Here is a 12,140-nt window from a genome sequence, read left to right as displayed (position 1 = left end):
TAATACATTTGATACAACTGTTCTGACCATGTTTTGACTATCGCAGGAATTTAGCATGTAATAATGATATGCAAATGTCCAACTCCTCCTCCAACTAAGATCATGTGGGACAACGACATCATCATGTTTATATGAACTCTGTGGGAGGAGCACAGAATTATGTGCAATTGTTGGGGACCTTGACTAGACTGGAAAAGTGTAATGAAGTTTTTAATACATAATACACTGTCCTGTTTGGAACTAGAGTACCTAGTGTTGAAAAGCTGGAGAAAACCGGAGTATCCAAAGTTCTCCCCAGAAAAGATTTCTATGCTTAATAATTTAATAATTATCTTTATTTGTACAAATACTTAGTAAATTCGAAAATTTGTTGATTGGTCCCCCATTGAACAGCGCCCTCAGTGCTTTAGTGTTGAAAAGTAGGAGAGAATAGGAGTATCCAAAGAGAAAACTGTGTTGTTCAGCAGGTTCAAACTCGAAGTATCACCCTTCTATCTTACATACAGACCTGGTTAAATTTTAATCAAACCCAATCGGCACTGGGTGGGTTCGAACCCAGACTGCAGAGATAAGAGGCGCGTACAAGCTAACTGCTCAGCCATCGACAACGCATACTGATCCATTCCCATGAACCATTCAGTAAGTCATATAAACTCCAAATAATGCATACCAAACTGCTACAAATTGGTTTACTTTGGAAGTGTTTTTTTATTTCATATTTTCACATAAAAATTGATAACACAGACACCAAAATTAGTTTGACTTTCGTCATATTGCACTTAATTATTACTGCAGAAAATGTTGCTATCGACAAAGAGAGACACAGTAAACTAAAACTATTGTTGTTGCATGTGGCAGATTACAAGTGGTTAATAGCAGTGCCTTGGTTTAATATAAGAATATAATCACCCTGAAATCAAGATAGTGTAAACACTGAATGAGCTTGAATGTGCTTCGTACCATGAGAAAAACATATGCTATCAGATATGCCATGCTACTGTACTACACGTGTAATACAGTAACATCCTTTGAAAGCAATATGTCATAACAGTAAAGTTTGTTTGTGCTAACTTCTCATTAGCTGATATGCCATTGTCATTTTTTAATTCTGTCCAACACCCCCCACCCCACCCCACCCTACCCACTATGTATGGCAGTCATAATATGTAGATATGTGGTGCATCATGTAACTATCCTTCTTCATCAAAATACAAATTCCAGTATATATACTTTTAATACTATGTCAATAAACTATGCAAAAATATATTGCTCATGGTTGCGAGAATCGAGCAAAGGCGGCAATAAACGATTCAACAGCCTCATATTATCTTCAATTCTAGTAACTTAAAATTTCAGAGATTTTTCAGATCATTCTCATGGCATATATTTCATCAACACCTATATTACATGTAATGTATTTAATTTATTTGATGGAAAGTTCATTTGTCATGCCAATATGACTCACCAACATTTTTATGCCACGATATTTTCATATATTTATGTCACTTTTTAAGAGTCTGAAACAATTTTTTTTTTTTCAGAAGTTGTTTTAATTTCAGGGACTTTCAAAGAGTTTCTTCAGTTGCAGTTAAACTCTGCTCATCTTCATAATTGCTATGTATGACGGGTTCCTGTACGATGTCATACAATAATATCAGTGATTCCTCTATCCATGTGCAGTCACATTGTTAGACTGCCGACAGTCGCTTGTGCCTTTTTTCCCTACGTTTTATCTAAACTTAAGTCGTTGCTGCGCTCCTATCCGGCGCAATACTACTATAATTGTCTACTCTCATGATCAAATTGTCTATTTTTTGAAAATTACTGTAAACCTGGAAACTTCACTAAAGACTTATTTTCGCTTATTTCATTGGTAAACGAAAACGCAAAATAAGTACTGACTAAAATACCTTCGAAGTTATACATGGACACAATGTACCAGTCAGGTAATTAGTATAAATAAGTCGTTGAGAACAAGATGAAGACTGTAAAATCGCAAAATGTTCTAGTAGTGAAAATATCTAGGTTTACAGTATCACAGTAAGTGTATACCAGTTTGATAAATTACCATAACACTTGAATAATTGATTCCAAACTCTGCTATACCAGTATCTCCTTTCCACAGCTAAAGTATCTAACACTAACAGTTTGGAAAATTACTTCTTAAAGGTAACTGAACCTCCCATTTTCCAGAAGTACAGTGACCTTGTGAACAATTAGCTGTCAGACCACTTCAACTTTCGAAATCTGTGCAATCTCAGGAAAACCTTGAAAGGAACGCCCAGGAGTATAAACAAATCATACCAGTATTTCATTGATAAAAATTCAAAGAAATCCTCTAAACCTTTCAATTCTTACACAGTCAGGTGATACTATCATTTGTCATGGAATTTTAATTGCACATCTTTTCAGTATCCAACTTACTTCCCGCTAAAATGAGTTGAACAAAAATTCATGTTTATCTGCACTTTTTGGCACCTTTCAACCTTATTTTTGGCAAGAATAAAAGTAATGATTGTTTTCTATTGGGCAGTATCAAAAGATTTGATAAAAAAGTTATCTGAAATACTTAAAAACCTGTAAAAATGCAGTCGTCATATTTGTTAAATTTGACAGTATTGACAGTGCACAACACAGAGACTAAAGGGTTAAGGTCATACGTCTGGTTCTGGTTAGGTTAAAGGTCAAATACATATTACGGTGTTTGCATGTTTTAAGACTACTTTCTGTATCTCTTGCACTATAATTATACTAAACAGCTAGACATTTCAAAGGAGAATCTTCCAATAAAGTTTTGGAAGCTTTAGAGAAAGTAACTAAGCATACAAAAAGGAAATAGAATTGGCAAGTAATCATGCAGTCTTGCGTGGACCTCTTCAGGTTTACAAACTAAATCCTCTATCACTGATCACCACCTTTAAGCAGCTTTAAGAGTTCCTGCAAAAAAAACAAAACCAAAAAACAAGGATAAATCAACTATATGTATAAACAGATATGGTAATGTAGAATCTCATTTTCACATCTGTGAGATATCCAACAAAATACAGTAACAATCTAGTTTCAAGAAATCATAGGTTGAATACCGTACTATGTCCAAGTCTAGGAAAGAACTCTGTGTATGCGAACAGATGAATTTGACATGAATGACATGCAGTCCAAAAATTTGAAAAAGAAATTATCACAATAACTGTGTGGTTATCATAAATTTTGGTAATTACTTCCACTGTGAAAATAGCTTATAGTTATATAGATCAACACATGTAGATGGCTTACTTGAAATCTGGGTAAAAAATTCAAATATAATCACCTGTGTTGCAATATAGTCATCGTTTTGAAAGTCATGAAGCAGATCAAAATGATCATGACCTTTGACATCAAGTTCCTTCACTGACAAACCACCATCTCTCAGTTGCTATGGACGACAAATAAAATGTATGAATCAAATCAGAAATCAAAAACTTTGAAATGACTGCCAGAAATTTTACCTTTTTTTAGTATTTAATATCAATTATGAAACAAACGATTCAAAATACTAGAATTTAAATGACAAACAGAACTTAAAGACAACTATCACTGTAATGTTTGGTGGACCAAAAATCAAATTTGAAAGTAATGAAAAATTTGAATACAAAAGTTTTACATTTTATTTGGAAATTACCATTGTGTGTACAAATTGGAAATTTGGCTGAATTTGAGATTACCACCAAGAGCTATTATTGTTAAATCCAACCAGAGTGTTTATCTAAACCGATGATGTTATTGTGTATATATCCATAAATTACATCTGGACAGGATGGTGGAGTTAGGACATAAGCACAATTTACATATGAGCAGTGTGTTCTTAGAAAGGTCAACCATTTTTTAACCTGCAATCGTGAATGAAGTAGCCATTTCTCAGTCATAACATTTTACCTCACGCTAATGTGTCAAAATAGAACAAGAAGGTTGACTTATTCTCAGTAGCTGCAATACCATATTTTACCTCACGCTAGAGGGTCAAAATAGAACAAGAAGGTTGACTTATTCTCAGTACCTGCAATAGCACTTCACCTAATGCTAGGGGGTCAAAATAGAACAAGAAGGTTGACTTATTCTCAGTACCTGGTAGCTGCAATACCATATTTTACCTCACGCTAGAGGGTCAAAATAGAACAAGAAGGTTGACTCATTCTCAGTACCTGCAATACCATATTTTACCTCATGCTAGAGGGTCAAAATAGAACAAGAAGGTTGACTCATTCTCAGTACCTGCAATAGCATTTTACCTCATGCTAGAGGGTCGAAATAGACCAAAAAGGTCGTAATGGACATGCTCAACAACATGTCCATTATATCATCCTACCTGGCCATACTCCTTAGACTGTTTCCTAAAAGCTGGCGTATCTTCATCAGCAAACACCACTAAAACTTTACAATGTTTTGAAAGTTGACAGGTTTCTTGGATGTATGTAGTAGGACTGAGTCTCTTAGCTTCATCTCTTCATAAAAACAATAATTACATCAATTTTGCATTATCATCTTTCATTGGCTAATAACTAACCACATATCCACCATACCATACCACACATATACATGAATACATGAATATGAACCACTCAGGTGTATACTTTAGATGTGGATACTTACTTTATAAATACTGACATGTACTTGAAGACATGTAAATAGAGACAGACAGACGGACACAGAGACACAGACTTACACAAACTTAGATTATATTTACGTTATTAGATATACATGCATGCACATGAAATCACATATAAAGAGATACACACATAAAAACAGAGACAAACAGTGAAAAAGTGAGTCAGACAGACACATACATTATGCACACATACACACATACATACATACATTATACACACATACATACATACATACATACATACATACATACATACATACATACATACATACATACATACATACATACATACATACAGTTACATACATTATGCATACATACACACAACTTAGCTATACAAATTTAAGTGACAATGTGAGCTGTTTTTGTTTATTTTTTGTTTTTGTTTTGCTTTTGTAAAATGTGAGATTTGTTTTCACTTAAAAGGATTATGCTAAACATTTGTGTGTGTGTGTGTGTGTGTGTGTGTGTGTGTGTGTGTGAACTACTTACTCAGTTAGTTTCAATGGGTCATTTACATATGTATGGACAATAGGGCAGATATCAAAGACTCCACTGAGTAACACCACACCTGTGACAAAAGATAATATAATATCAATATTTGATTACATGAAGGTGACCTACATCCTCTAGAACATGATTTACTGTGAACTACATGACACATGTACTTACGACAGGTGTCAGGTGTTAAGCTAGTCTGTAAGGTACGCCGTGACAGGGCCCCTCAACCATCGGCCAACCCCTAGGGTGAGAGGAGGCCGGTGAGGGCGAAACGTCACGACGTATCTTACAGTCTAGTGTAAGCTTGATACCTGCTATACGACAAATGTTTTGAGTTACTAGTATAATACAATAGACACAAGGTTCACACACTTTAAAGGCACAACTGCCTGTGCCCGGGACCCTATTTTGCATATGACTGACTGTATGATTGGAGGTGGAGAACTTGTGATGACTCACTAGCAAGTAATCACCAAAATATAAACATTCCTTATCTGGGTTGTTCACATGCAAATGCCGCATATTTGAATAATCCTGAGTGAGACACAATCTAAACAGCTGTTTGCAAGGGAATTTGTCTCATTTTGAAAGTTTTTTTTTATTCTATGAAACAAACAGATTGATTTTCAACTAATTTGTGTATCAAGTTACCATCCTACGACATTCACAGACGTTTACGAACCCTGCACCTGGTGAAAATTGTCACAAATTTTAAATTCACAAAATAGATATATCTCTACTTTTTCAAGCCTGTTTACACAAGGACAATCAAGCCAGTGTCCATCAATGAATAGTAGTATGTAAATTTTATCAATTGTAATGTTAATTTTTATACTGTATACTTTCCCACACTGTGCTCAAAGCCTTTTACAATCATCACTCCTAGCCAGTGTGCCCTCTCTAAGCCAATCTGACATGCCACTGACACAAACCAAATTTTAGTGACGTACCAAATTTTGGTGTTTCCCTATCTCTTCCTATATGGTGACTCACAAAAAAATGTCAGTGTTTATCATTGCGACTCACATCAACAAAATCATTAGATGGCACACTGCCCCTGGCACAGCATTATAGTGGCACAACACTTTACACTTCCGCAACGCCCTTGGGAGTATGCAATCCATTGCAGCCTCCGTCAGTGCATGGGATTAACTCCTTCACAAGCCAACCCCAATCCTATCAGGTCCCAACTGGGTTGATTATGGGGAAAATTCTTCTAACATTGTTACAGCAGCACAAAGTAGTTTATTTTCTTGAAAACTTTCATCTATGTATTTAGTATTGTATACCTACCTTTCAAAATATCTTTTGGTAAATTGTGAGTTGTCCAATCAACTGACATCATCATGGCAGATAGATGAGCACCTGCTGAATGGCCACCAATGAATATACCCCTAGAATGCAACACAATAATGAATATACCCCTACAACACAAAACAATAATGAATATACCCCTAGAAGACAACACAATAATGAATACACCCCTAGAAGACAACACAATAATGAATATAACCCTAGAAGACAACACAAAAATGAATATACCCCGAGGACACAACACAATAATGAATATACCCCTAGAACACAATACAATAATGAATATAACCCTAGAAGACAACTAAATAATGAATATACCCCTAGAACACAACACAATAATGAATATACCCCTAGAATGCAACACAATAATGAATATACCCCTAGAACACAGCACAATAATGAATATACCCCTAGAACACAGCACAACAATGAATATACCCCTAGAACACAACACAATAATGAATATGCCCCTAGAACACAACACAATAATGAATATGCCCCTAGAACACAACACAATAATGAATATACCCCTAGAACACAACACAATAATGAATATGCCCCTAGAACACAACACAATAATGAATATACCCCTAGAACACAACACAATAATGAATATGCCCCTAGAACACAACACAATAATGAATATACCCCTAGAACACAACACAACAATGAATATACCCCAAGAACACAACACAATAATGAATATACCCCTAGAACACAACACAATAATGAATATACCCCTAGAACACAACACAATAATGAATATGCCCCTAGAACACAACACAATAATGAATATGCCCCTAGAGCACAACACAACAATGAATATACCCCTAGAACACAACAACAAGGAATATACCCCTAGAACACAACACAACAATGAATATACCCCAAGAACACAACACAATAATGAATATACCCCTAGAACACAACACAATAATGAATATACCCCTAGAACACAACACAATAATGAATATACCCCAAGAACACAACACAATAATGAATATACCCCTAGAACACAACACAATAATGAATATACCCCTAGAACACAACACAATAATGAATATGCCCCTAGAACACAACACAATAATGAATATACCCCTAGAACACAACACAACAATGAATATACCCCAAGAACACAACACAATAATGAATATGCCCCTAGAATGCAACACAATAATGAATATACCCCTAGAACACAACACAACAATGAATATACCCCAAGAACACAACACAACAACAAGGAATATACCCCAAGAACACAACAACAAGGAATATACCCCTAGAACACAACACAACAATGAATACATTGCGAACATTACTTCTAAAACAAATTTGATAATAATGCATTCTTACATAGCAGAATACCACATCATGCTCAAAGCACACATTTATTACCCCTGGCACAGACCAAATAAATTTGTTAGGTGTGCAGATGAAAGATAAAAAGTTCACTCTAAGAATCATTGCAGGAACAAATGTACAGGTAATTACTGAATAATACCTTGATTGTGGATACTTGTTTGCAATGAAAACCACAGCTTGTTTGATCTCTTCTACCATCTGGTTTAAAGTGCCTAGAAATAGACATACAAGTCATTCACCAGCACTTTACCATAGATTACTTTAAAAAAATATAAATTACATGAGAGAGAGAGAGAGAGAGAGAGAGAGAGAGAGAGAGAGAGAGAGAGAGAGAGAGAGAGAGAGAGAGAGAGAGAGAGAGAGAGAGAGAGAGAGAGAGAGAGAGAGAGAGAGAGAGAGAGAGAGAGAGAGAGAGAGAGGGGGGGGGGAGGGGGGGGGAGAGATAACAACTTTTGGTCATGAAACCTTGTCAAATGTCAATTCTGGTAGTTCTTACCCACATGTACTTACAACCTAAACAACTGCACTGGTGAAGCCTAAGAAAGTAGGAAATTGACAGAGAGTGGTTGCATCTTCAAGTGTAACATACTCACCTTTTGGTGCTATTGTATATCCAGCACTTACAGTAATTATTCCATTTTTAACCAATGGCATAGCACAATATCCACCATCATCTTTACTACAGATAGAAAAAACATTTTGGCCGGAGTCACTGAAGCTGAACTGATAAAATCATAATCATATGTCCTTTTCCAGTATCAAGCACAGTGGTACAGTACCAAGCCCAAAGACTTCTGCTACACTTCGTCCCAGTGGAACGGCTCACTAAGAACAGTGCTGTAAAACAGGTCATGGTTTGCGACGATGACTCAACATATGACTTGACAGTTCTGTTCTGGTGAATGACATCACCAAACCATTTGGCCAAGTCTCAGGCCTATACAGTACCAAAATCCTTGTCAAACAGCTTCCAAATGTTCAAATTAATATGACATTGTGAAATATTAACATCGTAATATTGCTTACATTTCAAGTTGCCAGAATCCGCCGTGGATGAAAATGAATACTGGTGCATCTAAAAGAAAATACAAATAACTTGTGCTCATTCTTGAGGGTCATCTCGTAAAAGTGTCTGTCTCCCTTTTTATCATGGAATAGATTGTCCAGACCTTGATGTATGTTACAAAATACAATATATGGTACTACTCAACTGCATGTACATTTTTTTACTAGTATTAGTAATATCCTGTGACAACAGACACAAAAAAATACACACATACATAATAACACGTGTGTGCAAGCACTCACATAGCTACTTGAATGTAAACACACATATGCACTCACTGACATATGTACAATGTCAACATACCTTACCCAAGCCAATTTAAACCATTCTACCCCACACTGCAAACAGGCATACAAAGTTACACACATAGCATTGACAGTACGTCACATGCATACACAAACACATACACAAACACACACACGCATGCACGCACGCACGCACGCACGCACACACACACACACACAATACACAAACACATACGCAAACACACGCACACACACACACACACACACACACACACAGAATACACAAACACAACAACTTTGTCATCCTATCAAAAATACTTCAAGATCAATATAATCATAATATGCAGTCTGAACAGTAATGACTGATTTTCATTTGCATACTGGTCAATGCTAATTCAATCAAACAAACCCTCTATGAATATAAATTAAACATGGTCATTATTCCAAGAGAGATTAATTATCTGTACATGGTGTATATGTAACATACCTGGTGTGACATCTTCAGGTTTAAAAATATCTAGAAAAACATCATCAATATATGGCACATTGGCTTCATTGTCATACACCAATCTTGCCTTTTTAGACACTTCAATAGAAAGATACAAGCACAGAATCAACGATAGAATTTAAGACAAGTGCCAGATCATGCTTAACATCTGGGTGTGAAAATATTAATATCAATGGAAAGAGTTACCCTCAAAGCCATTTGAGAGATTAAGCAGAGCTTTTTATGACAATGACAAACAAACTGTACAGTGCAGTTTACTGAGCCTTAACTATATGATAAAATAACAACTGCAGCAATTAGATGTAGCAGGTAGGTCGATTTTTATTGAATATGTACGTGGTCATTACCTTCACGGGCTTTCTGCAAATGATCATCAATAATAACATCAGCTGACATGCGTGTTGACCACTTGCTGGATGAAAACTGTAAGTCTAGTTCCTTTTAAAGGGAAAATATACATTGTGAATTCACTACGTTTAATGAAAACTTGGATATTAAGCATAGATACCTGCTGAAAACTGAAAGTGCTCCCTTTGGGTATAATAGTTTCTCAACATTAGGCTGAATTGAAACCTAACAGAATTATGGACTGAAAATGTGTCATTATATGAGATTTGAAGTTTCAATTGTTAGGATATTGCCTAATTACCAAACAATAATTAATTATGCAAATGATTCATAAAGTTAAAAACTATACAAACAAGCATTGCAGGACAGGAGCACTTTGTTATTATCAATATATGTTCCACATCTGAAACTTGCTTTCTCTCGATATTGATTGTCACCGAAAATAATTAATCATGCAAATTATTCATTAAAAGTTAAAATCTCCATAAATAAGCTTTCTAGGACACGTGCATTTTGTTATCATCAAGGTAAACACCAAATTATATCAAATTTCATGGTTACATTCTGAAGATATTGCCTAACTACCAAAAATCATTATTTATGCAAATTAGTCATTAATATTCACAGGATGTTTACCAAAACAAACCAGTTCTCCAAATGTTCTCATAGAATCTCTGTATCAAATTTCAATTCAAACTAGCAAGGGATTCTTGAGATGTTGATGACACAGACAGACAGACAGACAGACAGACAGACAGACAGACAGACAGACAGACAGACACACAGACAGACACACACACACACAGAGACAGATAGACAGACAGACAGGCAGGCAGACAGACAGACAGACACAGATGGACAGAGGGACAGATGGATGGACAGAGACACAGACAAACAGTGACACAGACAGACAGACAGACAGACAGACAGACAGACAGACAGACAGACAGACAGACAGACAGACAGACAGACAGACAGACAGACAGACAGATGCCTGGTATCTCTCAAGTTCCCTCTTTGGAAGCTAAAAATGTGTTGGTTTCATTCACCTTCACATATCAGGACGGAGTTGGCACTGATCTGAACATACACAAAAGGGACATGGAGGTCTTGCTTGGAAACTCCCATATTGTCAAATGTTTATATTGTTTTACAACTACAATAACAATAAAAGCAGTCAACAACATGTTTACCACAAGTTGCACAGCAAGACCTATATGTTACTCCTGCCTTTCAGTCGATAGCTGAGTAAAAATGAATGAAACCAATGCATATCTCAAATATCTGTATGTCTTCTTCCTTACCTCATGAGACATACCTTCCATTTTGGCTCTTTGGTAATTCTTCACTCTGTACAACTTTTACCTAAAAAAATATGCAAATTCTGATTAAATATAGACGCACCTTGTGAGTCTTAGTGTGAAATGATCATAACTACAGTGAGGAATGCTTCAAGAAAAGTCACCTGGATTGATCAAAAACTATCTATAAATTCAGAGAGAAAATAAATTTCCAGTATAAGACTGTCACAAATCAATAATATTGGACCACAATTTATTTGTATAATTCTCCTTTTCTTTTGAATAAATAATGTGAATAACTTTTACAACAAGTAACACTGAAGTAAAGCACTTTCTCTATGTGCTACACTCACTTTTCGCATTCATATTACATGTACAACCAGTAATACTGAAGTAAAGCACTTTCTCTATGTGCTACACTCGTTTATAGCATTCATATCAAGTGTAAAAGTACAATGTTTCAATTGGTTTATTTACAAGCCTAGCATGTGGCCTTTCTAATGTGGTCAATTAGCAAATGAAAGAGTATACTTTTACAATTGATGCTATACACGATTGTGTTACATACAGAAAACTGCTTTACTTTGATGTTATGGGTTGTACTTGATATGGATGCTATAAACAATTGTGGTACATACAGAAAACGCTGTACTTTGGTGTTATGGGTTGTATCATCTGATCATACTGATACATTACAGAGACTTGCAGCTGTCATTCACTGTAAATTACTATAAAAACACTGTATATTATATTTTCACTTGAAAATTTGGCAATTTTACAGTTTTCAACTAGTTCACAATTCCATTTTTTTTTACTAATTACCAGACTGGTACATTGTGTTCATGCACAAGAA

The 12,140-nt window shown here is 35.6% G+C and overlaps 1 protein-coding gene across 1 annotated transcript; it reads right to left on the bottom strand.

Moving 5' to 3' along the window:
- Nucleotides 1-2,586: 2,586 nt before the first annotated feature.
- On the bottom strand, nucleotides 2,587-11,347 carry LOC144441420 (kynurenine formamidase-like). The gene is made up of 11 exons (XM_078130990.1): nucleotides 11,291-11,347; nucleotides 9,986-10,076; nucleotides 9,618-9,716; nucleotides 8,846-8,894; nucleotides 8,413-8,498; nucleotides 7,959-8,031; nucleotides 6,437-6,537; nucleotides 5,135-5,213; nucleotides 4,343-4,478; nucleotides 3,308-3,412; nucleotides 2,587-2,937 (listed from the first exon to the last, which is right to left on the bottom strand). Exons 1-11 carry the CDS (start codon nucleotides 11,309-11,311, stop codon nucleotides 2,902-2,904), a joined length of 876 nt encoding a protein of 291 aa, XP_077987116.1. The 5' UTR covers nucleotides 11,312-11,347; the 3' UTR covers nucleotides 2,587-2,901.
- Between the last annotated feature and the right edge of the window lie 793 nt (nucleotides 11,348-12,140).

Source organism: Glandiceps talaboti, chromosome 10 (assembly GCF_964340395.1).
Source record: "Glandiceps talaboti chromosome 10, keGlaTala1.1, whole genome shotgun sequence".
Classification (NCBI taxonomy): domain Eukaryota; kingdom Metazoa; phylum Hemichordata; class Enteropneusta; family Spengelidae; genus Glandiceps; species Glandiceps talaboti.
Note: the sequence above shows the minus strand (reverse complement) of the source record. Positions and strands in the feature narration are given on the sequence as shown.